Below are 20444 nucleotides of genomic sequence, written 5' to 3'. Positions count from 1 at the left end.
CGGCCGCTGCCCTTCGGAGCCGCGCGGGAACGCGCGCCTGCCCTCGCCGTCCAGGGAACAGTACCGACAGCGAGCGGAGTGATTAGGGGTAAACGCTATAGTGGCATCCCCTCCTTTGTGGCCGCCTCACGTTCTGAGTAAATGTGGTAGCGATTGTTGTCCCCGCTTTACAGATGAGCAAACTGAAGCTCGGTCGCGGGGAGAGCTCGAGGTGGGCTTCGTGGGCAGGTGGCCAGGCGCCGGCAGCCGGCGGAGTGAGGAGAAACCTCTACCCGGGGCAGCTGCAGAAAGCTGGGACAGAGCCCCGGGAGGGGCCAGTGGGGGAAACCTCCGTCCCGGGGCTGCTTGCGGAGCGCGGCCGGCGGAGGGACCCAGGGGGTGGGGAGGCGGCTGCCGAGGGGAATCGCTCCTGGGCCCGCGCGGCCGCGAAGCAGGGTGACGCGTGCCGTGCACTTTTCGGTTGGCCAGCTCCGCTCCAAGATCCCCTTCCATACGGTCCCCAAGATGAAGGGGGACCAAGGCGGGGGAGGACAGAGCCGAGACTAGAGAACTGATTGTCACGTCCTCCCGTATTCCCCTAACGTCTTCCTGCAGGATAAGTTGAACCGCACCTGGACCCAAACCCCGCAGGTAAAACTGGTTTCAGCTCGGTGTATCTGAAAATGCGACCAAGGTTGGAGACAGAGGCAAATTTGTTTACGGAAGGTGGCCTGTGATTCTCACCCACATCTCTTCCCGCCTATCAGTTGCTGTGACAACACTGGTAGACACCGATTTTGTTGAGTTTTTGATTATTTTGTCTGTACACTTGTATTACAAGGTCTGTGTTAGGCCTGTTGAACCTACAGAGACAGAAAGGCACTTTCCAACCCAGCAAAGAACACAATCAAAAGGAAGACCGTTTATAGACAAAAGTAATGGACCGTAAAAGCAGGCCAAGGCCTATAAAACCATAAAATATAAAACAAGTCAATTTAGTGTAATTTTAAAACCGTTTAAAAGCAAAGAACAGAAAGCAAAAACTCCTTTAGATGAACACAATAAATATGAATATACTTTAGATTCATATTATGGGAGTAAAAGAGGCATCAGGCAGGAAAGATTGAAGAAAGAAAAAAAATGGGAAAAGAATTCAATGGACAATGTAAGTAAAAGAGACCCTAAAGGAATAGAAAAATTACTCAGCTCTGACACACAATCACAAGCAGGTGTGTGTGTAATGTCTATACACAGTGTTACAAAGACATACAGAGAGAATACAAGAGAAGTGGAAATAGGGGAAAACACATAAAGTCACTAATACAGAAATATTACAGTTTTATAAAATCTTTGCTAAAGAATTAAATTTTGCAATTATAGACATATTTGCAGATTTATGCAATTATAGGTATAACGTGTGAGGTGAAATTATAGAAAAAGCAAAAGCTTTGGGGTTCAATAAACTTGCTTTAATCCTACTTCTGTTACAAGCTATTTGACTGTGGGAAATCTACTTAATTTCCCTCAGCCTCAGTTCTCTCATTTATATCCTGGGGATAATTGTTTCTACTTTATGGACTTCAGCTTTATATAAGAGGAAATGTAGATCACTTAGCCCAGTGCGTAGCTCTAAATAAGTAATAAATTATTACTATGATTATTACTATTCGTTTATTTTAACCATGGTCAATTAAGCTAAAGATCAGAGTTCAGGCAAGAGTAGTAGGTCTCCTGACTTCACAGAACATAGCATATATTTAAAGCTTACAATTTCTTGGCAAATGTAAAAGAAATTGTCCTGTTTTTTCTGGGGGTTTATACTTGTGGGTGAACCAAGTGCATCCGGTTACAGTCTCAATTGATAACATTGTCCAAAAAGCCCCTACCAATGAGATTGGCAGAAGCAAGAAGGAAAAGGAATGGATTTCTCTCCTCGGTTCGTTATGGAGGCGTGAGGATAACACATTTTTCCTTGGTAAGAACCTACATCCCTACAGCACTTCTTGGTTTACAAAGTCCTTTTAACATCATCTGACTCACACTGGCTGACATCTTCTCCCCTGCTCTTCCTTCCTCTCGCCCACCAGCTTTGTTTGGTGTGGTTCGATTTGGTTTGCAAAGGGGCAGTCAGAAATGTCAACAGAAAAGTCCACACAAAGGAGCTAGCCTGACGCTCGCAGGGCCGGAAAGGTCAACCTGGAGGTGCTTTCCTCATCACTGCACTCTGCTCCTGACCTCATCGGAAGAGGCAGGGCACTGAGCAGGCCAAGGATGTAGTAATTCCCGGCTCTCAGGTAAACAAAAAATTGCTAGCTTGGGTCTCTACACACCATCCAGGGACATGGTTCACAGTCTTTTCTCCTAATATTTGTCCAAGTTGGCAGGAAGGAGGTGGGAAAAAATTGGAAGGCACTGGGGTCAGAGGGAATCTGTCTAAATCTTTGTTTGCATATGGGACATAAAGCTTTTTTTGTATTGAGAGACTCTGGAAACCCATTTTCAACAAGTTGTAGAGAGAGTTGTTGAGAAAATCAAACAGACTGCTTCAAATAATATCTGGTAGATATTGTTAATTGTATTTAGAATTGGTTTAGGACTTTAGGTTTTGACATAATACCCCATTTCTCTTTCTCCACTTCTATGAAACTTGGAATATTCGGGATCTACACTAAAGTGGGGCAGGTCCCCAGATTTGCACTGATATTGCTGGTAGATTCCTCTCAAATGACCCAGTTTCAAGAATTTTAATTCAGGGTTTCTTACAAAAGCTAGTTGTCAGTTATCCCCCTTCTTTTCAAATGCTAGTGGTTAGTCACAAGACAGAGTGGACTAGAAGTAAGACAGATTTGGGTATCTATTTTAAAGAACATTTAAGCAATATTTTCCCTATCAGCCTACTGTGAGTAGGCACTTTGCATATATTATCTGTGTTTGAACATTGCAAGCCTGTAAGAAAGGTATTAGTATCCAAGTCAGATAGAAGAAGAACCTAAAGTGCACTGAGTTTATTTGGGCAGGACTCAGAGAGAGAGCTGCAAGAGTCAAGGGGCAGGATTCAAACCTGCCTGCCCCCAAAGGCCAGGGTCTTTCCATGGTGCCATTTACACTACCCTTGTGATGATATGCCTCAAAAAACTGATTCAGTGACCACATATAACTGCATGTCAAAGGAATGCAAGAATTAAGGAAACCAACCAGCATGGTGTTCACTTGGAAGAACTGTATTTTTTATACTCCTGTTCCCTTGGATGTCTAGTGGATATCTCAAATGTAGCATGTTCCAAACTGAACCTTTGATCTTCCCAACTGCCCCATCCCCCATAGCCTTCACTATCTCCTTTGATGGCAACTCCATTCTTTCTTCTTTATCTCATAGCCTACGTCCAAACCATCAGCCAATAGAAAAGTAGGCTCAACTTTCCAAATAGAATCTGACCACCTCTCTCCATTTCCTCTACTATCCCAAGAGACCCCATTATCTCTTACCTCCCAGTGGCTAGAGCCTCCCAACAGGTCCCCCTGTTTGACCCTCATCTCCTACAGTGTCTTCTCAGCTCAGCAGTCAGAGTGATTCATTCTCTGAGTCTTGTATCACTAAGTGATCTGCCAGGCTCTTACTCTCTCTTTGGCCTCATCTGTCACTTGCCTTTTTGTTCACTGTGCTTAAGTTCTACCAGTCTCCTCATTATTTCTCAAACACACCAGGTATCTCCCTTCCAGAGAATGCTTTCTCCGTGGCCTGACATTTCTATAGCCCTTGCTATGCAACTGACGCTGCCAATGGTGGAGGGGTGGGCATGTGTTAACTCACCTGCCACTGCCACTAAGTAGGCACTATTCTTATTCTCTTTGAAAGACAGGGAAATTGAAGTGTGGAGATTAAGGAGCATAATGAGAATCTATTAGTAGCATAGGCCACCTCTATGAATGATGACTTGCATCTAGATATGAATTTGCAGGTGTTTGCTCTGCAATCCAATCACATTTTCCCTCTCTTTTAATACAGCCTTTGTTATACCAAAATAATAAATGTGGCTAGTTTTTTTTGTATAACAAAGGCATTCAACAGCTTTGGCTTTTTTTTTTTCCTTCCTGGTGGGCACACTGTATTGGCTTAGTTCAGAGAACTTCAGTATTAACCATCCAATCCAATAGATTGTCATCAAATTTTCACCAAACTTTCTTTACCACCTGTCAGAATGAACCTAATGCCTGTGAAAAAAACTCTAGTAATCTGAAAAAGTATAGTATCAATGCTGTAGGTTTTTATGAATATTTTACAAGCTTTAACAATTTCTCTTTTTCATCTTTGTTTTATAGTCACTGAAAGTAATATCATATGTAAATGAGCAAATATTAGCACATAATAGCTCCCACTTTCTTGAGTTTGGTCTGTATGCTAGGCACCCTGCTTGGAGGTTTATATACATTACCTTACTGAATCTTCACAAAAGCCTTAACAGGTGGAACTATTATTCCCAGTTTATGAAATAGGAACCTGAGGGTCAGAGATGCTAAGTAATTAACATGTAGGCTCCACAAAGAAATGTTTTTTGTCTTTTTTATTTGTTGTTCTTTTTTTTTTTTAATTTTCCTGTCCCCAGCACCCAGAACAGTGCCTGACACATAGGAGGTACTGAATAAATACTTTCTGAGTGTTAAATGAATTTGCTCACACATCTATAAATGCTGAACAAAGAGGCTTGTCCACTCTGAGGTCTGTGCTCTTAATCATCTGCCAAAAGTGCTCCTGGAGCTCTTCCCTCCTGAACATGTCCCTCTGATATTCTTGAGGCATAAATTTAAATGGGGAGCCTGTAATAGGATGTTTTGTCCCACTATTCCTGTTTGTGGACATACCTTTTATATAAAATCCTGAATTTCCTTCAGTCCCCAAATGAAAATATTGTTATTTCTATCATTGTAAAAATTATACAAGCTCATTGAGAAATTTGAATGGCCCAAAAAAGTATAAAAATTTAAGATGAGGATTAGGGTGAGGCAAAATTGGGTGTAAAATTTAAAAAGGGACCAAAAACTGACTAGACAATGTAAACATTTTAATTCAATATTTCAAAATATAAGAATAAATGCAGAGATTAAAGATGGCAGTATGAGAGGTGAGAAAGATAACTCCTCCCAAAACCACATATAATACAAAAATGTAGTTGACACAACTAATCCCAAAAGAGCAAGAGGAAAGAAGGCTACGCCAGACTGCATACACCTGGAGAACAGAGTAGAACTCACGAAACAAGGTAACATACCAAAGCCGTGATCCGGTGGGATCCAAGCCTTTCCCCCACCTCAGCTCACCAGCAGGAGGAAGAGAAACGGAGCAGGGAGGGGGGTGGAAGCCTTGGACTGCTGAACATCCAGCCCTGGAGATCTGCTCTGGGAGCACGAAACTACATTGCATGGTGCTCTGGAGATCAGTGGGGTTGGAAAGCTAAGACAGGCGAAATACTTGGAGAGACTGAGATTCCAGCCACTTGTGGAAAACAGGGATCCACATCCAGCAGCTCTGGGACAAAAGAAAGGCAGGCAGTCTGAGAAATTTCCTAACAGCAGGAAGGCTGCTAAAGGGGCAAGGACTGCACAGACCTTGCTGCTCAGGAGAAAGGACAGGAGGACAAATTTGTTCAGGCACACTCTGCCCAGCAGGTTGTGAACTTTTAGGAGCTTCAGGCACTCCATCCCCCTGGCTGGCTACACAGCTCTGAGGACCCCCACCATGATATGTAGTCTGCTGCACTTTCCTCTTGGCCTGCTGGCACCAACTGACAAACCAGCAGTCCCTGCCGGGTGACATGCCAGCCAGAGGGAGGCCCCATCTATGGCAGCTAGAAACTCAAAGCACAGAGGCTTACACCTGTGTGCTTGGCCCACTGGTTCTGACAGTGGAGACAGGCACTGCAGCCGGGAAGCAGGGCACTGCTCTTTCCTCCCCACAAGCACCAGCACTGCTCCCCTGAGGTCCCTGATGTCATTCCAGGGACTGGGCAGCTCCAGAGACTAGAGCCTCTGGGCACTTGAGGGCGCCACATACAAATATGAAATATCCAAAGAACCTGGTTCAAACCAAAATCTCACAAACTCCAGAGAAAGGGCAAGGGAAACTGAACTCATCAATCTTCCTGAAAGAGAATTCAAAATAAAAATCATAAACATGCTCATGGAGGTAGAGAAAAATATTCAAAAACTCAGGGATGAATTTAGGATGGATTCTCAATATCTGAAATGCAACATACAATGGAGGGACATGGTATTGTACATAAAAAACCCTAAAGAATGCACCCCAAAACTACTAGAATAACTGAAGTCAGCAAAGTTACAAGATAAAAATTAATACACAGAAATCGGTTGCATTCCTATACACTAACAATGAACTAGCAGAAAATCAGAAAAACAATTCCATTCACAATTGCATCAAAAAGAATAAATTGCCTAGGAAAAAAACCTAATGAGGAAAGTGAAAGACCTATACTCTGAAAACTACAAGACACTCGAGAGAAATTAAAGAAGATACCCGTAAGTGAAAATACATTCTGTGCTCATGGATAGGAAGAATTAATATTGTCAAAATGTCCATCCTGCCAAAAGCAATCTATAGATTCAATGTAATCCCTATCAAAATACCAACAGCATTCTTCAACAAACTCGAGCAAATAGTTCTAAAATTCATATGGCATCACAAAAGACCCCAAATAGCCAAAGCAATTCTGAGAAGGAAGAATAAAGCAGGGGGGATTACGTTCCCTGACTTCAAGCTCTACTTCAAAACTACAGTAATCAAGACAATTTGGTACTGGCACAAGAACAGCCCCACAGACCAATGGAACAGACTAGAGAGCCCAGATATAAAACCAAGCACATATGGTCAGTTAATATACAATAAAGGAGCCATGGATATACAATGGGGAAATGAGAGCCTCTTCAACAACTGGTATTGGCAAAACTGGACAGCTACATGCAAGAGAATGAAACTGGATTCTTCTCTAACCTCATACACAAAAGTAAACTCAAAATGAATCAAAGACTTGAATGTAAGTCATGAAACCATAAAACTCTTAGAAGAAAACATAGGCAAAAATCTCTTGAAAATAACATGAGCAACTTTTTTCATGAATGCATCCCCTTGGGCAAGGGAAACAAAATAAAAAATAAACAAATGGGACTACATCAAGCTGAAAAGCTTCTGTACAGCAACGAACACCAACAGCAAAACAAAAAGGCATCCTAAACTATTGGAGAATATATTTGTAAATGACATATCCGACAAGAGGTTAACATCCAAAATGTATAAAAAACTCACATGTCTCAACACCCAAAAAGCAAATAACATGATTAAAAAATGGGCAAAGGATAGGAACAGACAATTCTCCAAAGAAGAAATTCAGATGGCCAACAGGCTCATGAAAAAATGCTCCACATCACTAATTATCAGGGAAATGCATATTAAAACCACAATGAGATATCACCTAACACCAGTTCGGATGGCCAACATCAAAAAGACTAGGAACAACAAATGCTGGTAAGGATGCAGAGAAAGGGGAACCCTCCTACACTGCTGGTGAGAATGTAAGTTAGTTCAACCATTGTGGAAAGCAATATGGAGGTTCCTCAAAAAACTAAAAATAGAAATATCATTTGACCTGAGAATTCCACTCCAAGAAATTTACCCAAAGAAAACAACTTCCCAGATTCAAAAAGACATATGCGCCCCTATGTTTATCACAGCACTATTTATAATAGCCAAGATATGGAAGCAACCTAAGTGTCCATCAGTAGATGGATGGATAAAGATGTGGTACTTATACACAATGGAATACTATTCAGCCATAAGAAAGAAACAAATCCTACCATTTACAACAACATGGATGGTGCTAGAGGGTATTATGCTCAGTAAAATAAGTCAGGCAGTGAAAGACAAATACCAAATGATTTTCCTCATTTGTGGAGTATAACAACGAAGCAAAACTGAAGGAAGAAAATATCAGGAGACTCACAGATTCCAAGAAGGGACTAATGGTTACCAAAGGGGAAGGGTAGGGGAGGGTGGCAGGGAGGGAGAAGGGGATTGTGGGGTATCATGATTGGTGCACATGGTGTGTGGAGGGTCATGGGGAAGATAATGTAGCTCAGAGAAGACAAATATGGACTCTGTGGCATCTTACTACACTGATGGACAATGACTGCAATGTGGTATGGGTCGGGGACTCAATAATAAGGGTGAATGTAATAACAACATTGCTTTTCTTCTAAAACCTTCATAAGAGTATATATCAATGATACCTTTAAAAAAATGGGTGTATATCAATGATACCTTAATTTAAAAAAAAAAAAGGTTGGATAACCCTATTAAAAAATGGGTGGAGTATCTGAACATACACTCTCCAAAGAAGAAATTCAGACGGCCAACAGGCACATGAAAAAATGCTCCACATTGTTAATTATCAGGAAAATGCAAATTAAAACCACAATGAGATATCACCTCACACCAGTTAGGATGGCCAACATCCAAAAGACAAGGAGCAACAAATGCTGGTGAGTATGCAGAGGAAGGGGAACCCTCCTACACTGCTGGTGGGAATGTAAGCTAGTTCAACCATTGTGGAAAGCAATATGGTGGTTCCTCAAAAAACTAAAAATAGACATACCGTTTGACCAGGAAAATCCACTCCTAGGGATTTACCCAAAGAAAACATGATCCCAGATTCAAAGACACATACACCCCTATGTTTATTGCAGTGCTATTTACAACAGCCAGCAAGATATGGAAGCAACCTAAGTGTCCATCATCAGTAGATGAATGGAAAAAGATGTGGTACATATACACAATGGAATATTACTCAGCCATAAGAAGAAAAAAAATCCTACCATTTGCAACAACATGGATGGAGCTGGAAGGTGGTACGCTCAGTGAAACAAGCCAGGTGGAGAAAGACGAGTACCAATGATTTCACTCATTTGTGGAGTATAACAACAAAGCAAAACTGAAGGAACAAAGCAGCAGACTCACAGACCCCAAGAAGAGACTAGCAGTTGGGGTAGGGATGGCGGGTGGGGAGGGAGGGAGAAGGGGATTAAGGGGCATTATGATTAGCACACGCAATGTAGGGGGTGTCACAGGGAAGGCAGTGTAGCACAGAGAAGACAAGTAGTACCTCTGTGTCATCTTACTGTGCTGACGTACAGTGACTGCAGTGAGGTGTGGGGGACACTTGACAATATGGGTGAATGTAGTAACCACAATGTTGTTCATGTGAAACCTTCATAAGAATGTGTATCAATGATATCTTAATTTAAAAAATTAAATAGAAAAAAAAGAATAAATGCAAAAATCCACAGTGAACAAATATAGAAATTTTAAGTAAAGGCAAGATCCATGGGCCAGGATGAGGGTGCACAAAGGGGGGCACTCTCAGGGTGCATGGTCAGATCCTGTCTGCATTTAAACTTATGATATTTTGTTTATCATGAATTTTTTGAATTTTGAATTTTTTTAAAGAACTGCATTAACATGTTATTTATTTTCAAAACTGAGTTTTTGGAGGGTATTTCATTAAATTTTGCATTTAAGGTGAGTGTTTCACTCACCTACTTCTGTCCCAATCTGTTAAAAACGGAAGGAGAGCTTGCTCCAAGTCAGTGATAACCACTGTGAATGCTTGGTGAACAACTTTTCAAAGGTCCCTCTGATTTGGCATGTGTTTTTTTCCACACTATTCCTACCCATTGGAAATGTATATTTTTTTACTTTTAATATACAGTGAACAGAGATAAATAGTGACTGCAGCATCATTTTAATGGCAATCCATTTTATCGGCATATGGTAGTTGTTTAATCAACACTGTACTTAGTAAATAACATGTCAACAAACATTATTGTGCATGCTTTTTTGCCTACTTATCTGATTATTTTCTTGGGATAAGTTCCTAGAACTGGAATTGCTGAGTCAAAGAGTTTGTACACACCTTTTCAAAGCAATAAAGAATATCTGGGAGTCACTGCCAGCTGAATTTAACCCCTTTATGTAATATTTACACAATTTCTAAAAATCGATTTCCTTTTCTTTGGACAGGGCCAGGAGACAAAATGTCATCACAGTTTTTGCCAGTATCACTGACTTCTGGAGGTAAAGAAGAAATCAATCAATGAGTTTTTGCCTCGTGCCTAGTACAGTTACTCTCCATTGTAGATTTGGAGAGTAAGAGAAAGAGAATGCTACACAATAAGCATCAGCCATGGTCTACATATAAAGAGTTTATAAACTACCCACTGAGAAAGTTTTCTTCTACTTTTTCATTCTGAAAAGAAAAATCTTCAAGTTGGAGGAGCATTACATTGTCATATTTAACTAGATTGCTAGTCTTTCATGATGTAAAACAGTCACCTCAGATATTTGTTATAATCAAAGACATGAATAATGATACTTTATCCAAATCTGCATCTCCTTTCCTTTACTATCCTTTCTCTCCTGGTCCTCCGGTTTCTTTATAAGTATACAAAAATTAGTATTTATCAGTATGGGCAAAGGCCATTTGTCAGGCAGTCTTTATGCTTTAGTCCACTAATTCCCAGCCCTGGCTATACATTACAGCCACTGGGGGCAGGGTGGGAAAGGGCTTTCAAATAGTCTGATGCTGAGCCTTTGGGGAGTTGGAGGTACTTGTTGGGTAGGATAAGAAGCGGGGACATGTCTTCAGTCATCCTATCCCTTTCCCTGATTTAAAGTGTCAACTGCAAACTCCCAGTATTCCCGGCTTTGGCTATTGGTATTTAATGCCAAGATTCACACACACACACACCCCAATCCCACCCCAAGCATTGGAAAGCAAAAAGAAAGAAAAAGAGAAAACTTTTTATCATTTCAGGCTTTGGGAATAAAAAAATGTCCATTCAGAAATTAAATTGACTTTCCTCTCTCTCTTCTTCTACTTTTCCCTGTCTCTCTCTTCATGGCCAGACTTTTTTTAATTAAGTACAAAAGTCCATTATTTTAAGTACATTCAAAGATATGTGCAACCGTCACTACAGTCTATTTTAGAACATTTTTATCATCTCAGAAAGAAATGCTGCCCTTACCCTTACCCACTATGCCCCATCTCCCCTCCAGCCCTAAACAACCACTGATCTACTTTGTTTCCATGGATATTCCTCTTCTGGACATTTCATGGAATGTAATGGAATCACATAGGGTCTTTGTGACTGGCTTCTTTCACTTAATATATTTCCAAGGTTCATCTATCTTGAGAGTATGTATCCCTTTCATAGCTGGTCAATATCCCACCATGTGGACACCACATTTTGTTTATCCATTCTTCAGTAGATGGATGTCTGGGTTATTTCCTCCTTTTAACTATTGTGAACAATACTGCTATAAATATTCATGTACAAGCTTTGCTGTGGACATATTTTTATCTCTGTTGGGCATATACCTAAGAGCGGAATAGCTGGGTCACATGGCAACTCTTTGTTCAACTTTTGGAACAGCCAGACAGTTTTCCAAAGTGGCTGCACCATTTTGCATTCTTTTCAGCAGTGAGGAAGGGTCCAAATCCTCCACACCCTTGCCAACACTTGTTATTTTCTTTGGCTTTTTTAAAAGACTCTCTAGTATGGACTGAAGATTGGCTGTGCTATGGCTGCTAAAATGTTTGTGTAAGGGTAATTGTGAGTATATTTGTAGTGGTAGGAAGAAGCACCATCTTAATATCTCAAAATATGATCCCACTGTCCTGTAATAGACCCCTTTATCTATTTGCCAATAAATATAGATTCATCCCCTGGGAAGCACTAAACATTGTGCTCCAAGCCATGGAACAAACACTGATGGGATGTGGCTCCTGCCTCCCAGATCCAGGCCATGCATCTTGGCTTCGGCCCCAGGTAGGGAGGCAAGGCTGCCTATGGCCTCCTCCTCAGAGGCCCACATGCCCCATTTACTGTGCTGGCTGCTGGGAAACTTGCTGTTCTGGTCAACAGAGGAGGGATGACCTGCTTTTCTTTTTTATTACAGATGAATTAAAAGATGACTCAATCAAAAAGGACAGGCCATGTAAGATCTTTTTCAAAGATCTCTTCCTCTTCAAAGAAAATGAAATGGCAGCAAAGAAAAAGGTAAGGTTTAATTAAAATCCCAATCCTAGGTAATGTTAGAAATATAGCTTCTTGTCGGTCGCTTTTGTGAACTTCGCTGGGTTAAGACATGGAGTTGGATGTCAGTGTGTACACTGTCACTTTGTGGGAGAAGGTGTAAACATGCAGAACAGAGCAGCATCCCCCGGTGGTAAGGACCTAATGATCCCCAATAGATATACCAGTACACCCCACTATGACAAGTACACTATACCCTACCTACTTCATTGATTCCAACGCCCACATTTTTTCACATTTTCTCATTCCTGAAATTGGGATCCAGGTTATATAGATGAGATGTCATACATAATTGGTAATGCATAAAATTATAGTTCATCTTAAAATAAATGGCATCTTGGAGTTCTAGATGCATACAAAGAAAATAGAGAGAAACGGGTGCTTATCTTTGCTGAGGAGTAGAGGGTGGTGGTGGTGGTGGTGTGTGTGTGTGTGTGTGTGTGTGCAAAAACTAACTGAAGAAATAACAGGAGCTGAACTGTTAAGAATAAAAATTTTGCCAGACAGAGAATGTATATGTGTATATTGGGGAGGTGGGAGGAGGAAGGGTGTCATTTAGAATTACATGGTTGGAAGCTAAGTCGACAATGTAGTTAACTCTCCAGCTATGCTTTGCAGTTAGTCTCACCACTCGTACGGTCATACCTTACATTACATGGTTCAAATTTTATGTGGTTTGCTTTCCTTATTCCTAAAGGTAAAGGTTGATTTCAGGATTTAAAAAATCCTTATTAGGATGTGGAAAATACCTAGAAATGCTCAATAACTCATTTACCCGTAAGGTGATGGTCTTTATGCCTGTGTTCTATAGTTTTATTCAAAGTACCCAAAATTAAATTGAGAAAAGATGCATGAAATCAGAAGCCTGTTTTTTGTCCTCGAGGGAGATCCATGTCCTCTCAGGTTTCCAATTCCACAGAACCAGTTATTTCAAATCAGTGGAACTTCCAAGTTGGCTGCATTTAGGCAAGACGACATTGTGAAAATAAAGCCAAAACAATATTTCCCACTCTCATATTTGTGGTGTACATGTTTAGTAAAGATTGAATATTTTTATGTTTGTGCTCAGCTACACAGAAGAAGAAACTGAAAACTACATAATCCTTCAGAGAGAAGACCTTGAAGTTGCTTGTTTGCTGTGTTAGTAATGAGAAAAGGACTGCTTGCAAATGATATTTTTACATATATATATATATCACTATTTCAAAGACAACTTTTTTTCTTTGGTATAACAGACATTCTTTTAAACTTTTCCATTTGAGCAGGAAAAATACATGAACCGCCTCATGAAAGTCCACCAAAAGTCCACGTTTTCATCCCGAATGAAGAGTCGTTCACACCTGGGCCAAATAGTATTGTACTCCCACCCAGCTCCTGGCTCGTTTGAAAAGTCTGGGCTCGACCCCACCCTTGTTCTCAGGTTAACAGAACGTAAGTGTGCATGACTGGGTTTTTAAGAACACTGTCTTGAATATTTCCTGGTAATACCAAGTTTGGAAAAGCAAAGTATGCTGTCTCATAACGTGGTGGTGTTGGGGACGGGTTTTTGTAATTGGGGTCATTTGTATCAAGTGAGTCTACTTTTATAAGTATTAATGATTTCTATCACAAAAATTTTTTAAAGTATTAAAAAGAGAACTCTGTGCTGACTTTCACATGCTATTTTTATTTAATCCTCAACAAAATGGTCTTAGATGTTTTTGCCTCTCCTCCTCTGATGAAAATGGCTCAGGGAGGTTGAGTCACTAATTCAAGGTCTCTAAGTAGATGCAATATTCAAACGAATGGCTGCCTGACTCCCAAGCTGCTTGTCCCAAGTTGGTCTGTCACCTACCACTACAGAAATATTGTTAATGCTTCTAATAATCATTATCACTATTATTTTTGTCCTTGAAAAATTAAGTGATTACTCATTCCAGTTATATTTTTTAAAATAAGAGGTAACAATTGTTTAGAAATTACTATGCATAACCACAATGTTTTTCATGTGAAACTTTCATAAGACTGTATACCAATGATACCTTAATAAAAAAAAAAAGAAATTAGTATGTATTTTATAACATGCTGCCTCTTTTCCTTCTCAACACTTCTGAGGGAGAGAGTGATAGTAATGTCCACTCACACTAATTGATGCTGTGGTAATAAACCACTCAGTTTCAGTGGTTTACAGCGACAGGGGTTTATTTCTCATTCACTTAACAACTTTGGTGCATCTCATTGAGTCCGGCACTGAAGAAACAGTCTGCGTGTTGCTGGAGCTGTGGAAGAGGGAAAGAGAGAGAACCAGTGGTGGTTTTTAAAACTTCAGCTTGGAAGCAACATAGAACTACTTCCACTCCGATTCCATGAGCCAAATCACATCAACAGTCAAGCCTAATATCAGTGGGGGTAGGTGGAGATAATCTTCTTACAGAGAGGTGCAGAAAATATTTGGGAACAAAATAATATAATCCACCACAGTTAGTATCCTCATTTTACAGATGGAAAATGAGGCTTGGAGAAGGTACATAATGTACTCACATTCCCACAGCTATAAGAGATGGAGGCAGAAGACACCACCAGGAAGACTGTGGACTGCCTAGTACAGTACAGGCTCCCTGGTTATTTGGAAATATTATTTTATTTCTGCTTCTATTCACATTTTCATTAAGGGACTTTATTCTATGCCGCATTCTGTTGATTTTTCATGAAGCAAATATTAATTGAAATGCAGCCTATATATACTTTTTCCAGAACAAAGAAACCTTGAAAGGAAACTTTGGTCTTTTGTATTGCCAGATGGTAAAGCTGGTTGACATCTTTTCCCTTCCCACCAGAAATTTGGTGTATGGACTAAGGACTTCAGTTTTATGTCTAGATTAGCCAAAATGTTAAGATTTAAAACCATTCAGTTTCAGTTAGTACAGGCTTAGGAGTGGTATGCCGCTTCTGCCACTTGTTAGCTGTGTGATCTTGGACGAACATCTTGACATCTCTGGATTTTGGAAAAAGTTTCTGGAATTTGATGGACATGAAATAAATGGTAGTTACTACTGTTAAATTAGTTTTTGAGTAGTTAGGAAAGAAGTTTATTTGAAGGTATAGTATTTTCTTAGGTCTGATACATACTGTATGCAATACTTTAATTACATAGCTTTTGTTTTATACAGCATCTTTTAGTGATAATGAATGAAACCTAAGTTTATTTTAATTTCCTTTAAAGGTGCAGACACAAAAAGGACTGTTCATGAATTTATTAATGACCAGAGAGACAGGTTTCTTCTTGAGGTAGTAAAAACAATTTCTTTCTTCCATTAGCCAAGTAGAAGACTGCCTGCATAGCATTACCAAATTTTCACTTTGAGATTGTATTTTTCTGTCATGTGCCCTGATCTGTCACCCTTCCTATCCTCTCTTGAACTGGCTGCTGTCAGGCTTTTGTCCTTATCATTTCACCAAAACTACTTTTGTCAAAGTTACCGATGACCTCCCTATTGCCACATTCAGATCATCACTTTACAGTCTTCTGTTTACTTACTGTCCGCAGCAGTTGTCCCAAGGAATCACTCCCTCTTTCTTGAAACGTCTCTTCAGGTTTCCAGGACTGTCTCTTGATTCTTTCACATTACTGGCACCTCCTCCTTCACTATATTCTTCTCCTGTTCCTTTTCTCCCTGTTCTCCAAATGTTGGAAAGCCCCAGGGCTCACCCCTCACCCTGTGTTCTGTCTACCCTCTTCCAGCTCCATGGCTTCAAATTCCACTTCAGTATTAACAACTGCCAAATGTATTTCTCTAGCCTGATGCTCCTCCCTGAACTCCAGACTCACAAAGTCGTCTCCTAAGCTTTGCCCCTGTGATACTCTTCCAGACCCCTGCAAATTGGCATCTCATGCAGTGCTCTCTCTCTCTCAGTAAATGGCTATTTCATTTTTCCAGTTGCTTAGGCCAATAATACTGGAATCATCCTCAACTTCTCTTTCTTACAACCCACATTCCAACATACAAATATGTTTTTTCCCAAATATCCATAATCACACTACTTTCAGAACCCCCACTGCTGCCACTGTAGTCCATGTCACCACTCTCTTTTGCATGAATTGTTGTTAGAACTTCTAACCCTGGTCTCCTGCTTCCCCTTTGCTCCCTACACTCAGTCTTCTCTCCACCCAGCAGCAGGAGTCTCTTCTCCACATGTGCCCCTCTTCTGCTGAAGTGACGGGTCTGGTTCCCAGCGCTCTCTAACCTCATCCCTGCCACCCTGGCCTCCTTGCTGTTGCTGGGACACAGCAGTCATGCTCTTGTCTTAGGGCCTTTGCACAGGAGGCTCTTTTATCTGGGAGGAACATTTCTTCCTGAGATTATTCCTCCAAATGATTTATTCTCTACTTCCTTCTAGTCTCTGTTTATTTCCACCATGTCAGGGAGCCTTCCCTTGGCTATACATAATGGCAACCCCCTGCACTTGCCCACTGGACCACTTATCCCCCTTTAATCAACTCCCCTCCCTACTATAATGTATACTCCATAAAAGCAGTTTTGTTTATTTTGTTCATTGATCTATTAGCACCCCTTAACAACAGTCCTGCCATATGGGAGGCACCCAATACTACTTGGCAAATAAAGTAATGAATGAAATTTGTTTTGTTATGCATTGGAGTATTGAATTATTGGTTGTTGTTTCTTTAGAATTATCTCATTTACATATTCATAGCTCACATTATAATGTATCTGGCTTTGTTTATAACTTATTTTCATGAATGCATTAAAAACCCAAATGGATTCTTTTATTCTGTACTAAAAAAAATAAAAGCTAGATGTCAAAGCTGTATTTGGGGACCTAAACAGGGTTCTTTGAAGCTAGCTAAGCACCCCTTCCCTCGGGCTGACTTGGGGGAACATCACTGACAGCACTGGGACCCTTTTCTCCCATGGTACTTCCCACTGGAGGAGGCTGTGGCTGCAGACAGTTCAGTTTCACGATGCAGGAAGTACCGAAGCATTGTGAGTGAGCCCATGTGGACCTGCTCTTTGGAGGGATATGTAGTTTTTTTGTTTTTCTAAGGACAGAGCCTGACAAAATTTGCAGGGCGCAGCCATTTCAGAACAATACTGAGGCTCTCATAAAGGTGAAAATCAGGAATTCTTTTCGCTTCTAACTATCCCCCAAATAAACTTCCTTCAGGAAATAAGACATAGCCTCAGGATTTGGCATACTATTATTTCTAATACAAATGATCACTTATTGTGCAAATTATTTTCCCCTTTATTATGAGATGCTGAAATGTACTAGAAATATCCCTGAAATGTGGAATAATGTTCTTGATGCACGTCTGTTTTCAATATTCCTAGTATGCTCTGTCAACCAAAAGAAATACAATTAAAAAGTTTGAAAGGCTCATAGCAACGAAGGAAAGACAGCTCATAAAAGCAGAAAAAAAGCTCCAAGAGGACGCAGTGGCATTTGAAGAGTTCCTTCGAGAAAACGACCAGAAATCTGCAGATGCTCTTAAGATGTTCGTTTTTCTTTTTCACCCTGGAAAAAACATTTTTCTCCTCCCTTTCTTCTTTCTAGTTTCTCAGAACACAACACAGGACAAAACACACTGACAAATCTCTCTTGCTTTTCAGTGCAGCACAGGAAACTATAAACAAACTCCAGATGACAGCAGAGCTAAAGAAGGCTAGTAGGGATACACAGGCAGTGAAAAGGTGAGGCCAGGACACCTAGTTTTCTTTATTCCTTCTGCCCCACTGAAACCTATTTGTGTCTAGCAGGACCTAAGTGAAAATAATCCTTATCAGTTGATGATTTCATAAGTATGACCACATTTTAAATAAGTAATTTGTCATTCAAGGGTTGTCTCTGCCTGGGTATCAGGACAGTACAGTGACCTCTGCCAGAAAGCTTCCTCTGACTTGTCAATGTAAAAGGCTAGAAATTAGTTGAGAAGAGGCAAATCAATGCTGGGAGTAAACAAATTGTTTTCTAAGTGCCCCTTTTCATTCATTCTGAGACACAATTCTTCCCACATTTTGGCAGCTCTGAAATTGAGATTTTCACAATCACCTTAACATTATAACTGTCAGTATTTCTTATATTTATACTTAGACTTAGTTGAACTTACCATTGGTATTAAAAACCAGGATCTATAATGACAAAAATTACAGGAGTAGGACTTGGGATAAAAATATTGTACCACCCACCACTTTTTGTTTTCAAACCTGGAAATTTTCCTTCATGGTCAAGTGTATCTCACTTGATTTACATTTAAACATCTAAAGAGGCTTCCTTCTGCCAGCATCCTTAGACAGTAACTTAATGATCCAGGGGACACTGCAGTCGTGGTATCAAGTGATGCTAAAACCTGTTTTGTCTTTTTAAGGGCTTCTTGGTTCGCTGTCCTCCGAAACCAAGCCCTAGGCTTTGGGGGAGGGGGACAACAATGGCTTGTCTACAATGCATCAAATGAACTGGATAGTAGTTTCCTTGAAGCCAGTGGCTGCTAAAAAATCTGTGTTTTAAACACATTTTGGCTGTAACAGCCTCTTTTATTTTAGGAGCTTAAAGTTGAAGGTGCTCCAAAATGGAGAATTCCCTCCTCTCCCTTACTCCATAATGTAATTAGAAGATTCTGTTCTATTTATAGAACTAGAATAGCAGCCTCTACATTTATATCAAGTACTGTATTCATGCACAATGGCCACCCAGTTATACCCTTCGAACAACAGCCTTGCCTGTTGATTATGTGTCTCTTCATCCTAGAAAGGTGCAAAGGAACTGACAAACCAGCTGGTAAGAAAGCAAGGGGTGCAGGCGCCTGCTGTTTATTCCCTCATCTCTCTTTATGGGCTTCAGATGGCCCAGGGAGGTCCTCCATTGTAGGTAGGGCTGCAGATCTATTTTCAAAGGGAAGGGAGGCTTGTTCAGAAGCCATGGCTTAGAAGATATGTAATGCTAGTGATTTTAACCCTGTTCTTTGTAGCTTATCTGGGAGACTTTCAATCTAAAAATAAATGGTGGTAGAATGAGAGGCTCCTAACAACTTCCAACTGGTGCTACATGAGCCCCATATTCATTAGCTCTGGAACATCACTCTCACATCAGGGCTTAAGGAGGGCACTGACGGAAGAAGCACTGAAGCTGAAGATACTGATACAGGAGTAACACTGACAAGGGTGTTGCAGGGTATGAACAAGGAAGGCTCAGAAGGATAAAGCTGGAGCCTCCTTTCATGAAGGCCTTCATTATTATTTTAAGCACTCCTTCTGGGTCCATTTTGTAACATGATATGGGAAAGCAATGTGAGGCTGGGAAAGGCTTTCGGTCTGAGTCAGTGGGTATTGTTGGCGAGGGCTTGGGCATCTAAGTCAAACACACCCGGGTTTGGGTGCTGGTTCTGCCATTTACTAGACAGATGACTTTCAAGTCATTCATTTCTTCTTCCAAAAGATAGTGCTAATTCCTCAACACACTGAGAACAGAAATACCATATGACCCAGAAATTCCACTTCTAGGAATTTACCCAAAGAAAACAAAATCACTAATTTGAAAAGATATATGCACACCTATGTTCATTGCAGCATTATTTACAATAGTGAACATACAGAAGCAACCCAGGTGCCAATCCATAGATGAATGGGTAAAGAAGGCATGGTTCATATAACATAATGGAATATTACTCAGCCACAAAAAGAAGGAAATCCTGCCATTTGTGAGAACATGGATGGACCCAGAGGGTATCATGTTAAGTGAAATACTCCAGGCAGAGAAAGACAAATACCAGTACCACGTGGAATCTAAAAAACAAACAAAACAGAAGTAGACCCACAAATATAGACAACAGACTGTTGGTTACCATAGAGAAGGGGGTGAGGGGATGAGTGAAACAGGTAAGGGAATAAACAGGTACAAACTGCAAACTGTAAAATAACTTAGATATAAGAATGGAGGTACAACATAGAGAATTTAACCAATAATGTTCTGATATCTTGGTATGATAATGGGGTAACTACATCTATTGTGGCAACAATCTAGTAATGTGTACAATTATCCAGTAACTATGTTATATATCTGAAACCAACATAATATTGTGTATCAACTTTATTGCAATAAAAAAATAAAAAGATTGCAATAAAAATAAAAAGATTTGGTACATTCATTAAAAAATAGATATTGTACTAATAACACTTTGTTAAAGTGCTGTGCTAGAGATACAATTTTACCTGTAGTATATGTCCTGCATGTTGCCCAGTACATAGCACGTGCTCACTGAGTGTTAATTTCCTTTCTTCTCCCTACATAAGTGTCATTTTTTGTTACCTTCC

General features: G+C 40.4%; 1 protein-coding gene across 4 annotated transcripts in view; it reads left to right on the top strand.

The window, feature by feature from the left end:
- The first annotated feature begins 113 nt into the window (after positions 1-113).
- Positions 114-20444, top strand: part of CCDC38 (coiled-coil domain containing 38) — a 38262-nt gene continuing 17931 nt past the window's right edge. Inside the window, exons 1-7 of one of the 4 annotated variants that reach the window (XM_073213654.1) lie at positions 114-630; positions 10064-10117; positions 12002-12102; positions 13404-13569; positions 15341-15405; positions 17469-17632; positions 17748-17828. In XM_073213654.1, coding sequence (XP_073069755.1) covers positions 10078-10117; positions 12002-12102; positions 13404-13569; positions 15341-15405; positions 17469-17632; positions 17748-17828 — 617 coding nt within the window. In that variant the 5' untranslated portion in view covers positions 114-630; positions 10064-10077. Of the gene's footprint in view, positions 631-10063; positions 10118-12001; positions 12103-13207; positions 13570-15340; positions 15406-17468; positions 17633-17747; positions 17829-20444 lie in introns of those variants that run through there. The other 3 variants (XM_073213655.1, XM_073213656.1, XM_073213657.1) reach the window with 3 other exon arrangements.

This window comes from Manis javanica, chromosome 10 (assembly GCF_040802235.1).
Source record: "Manis javanica isolate MJ-LG chromosome 10, MJ_LKY, whole genome shotgun sequence".
Taxonomy (NCBI): Eukaryota; Metazoa; Chordata; class Mammalia; order Pholidota; family Manidae; genus Manis; species Manis javanica.
Note: the sequence above shows the minus strand (reverse complement) of the source record. Positions and strands in the feature narration are given on the sequence as shown.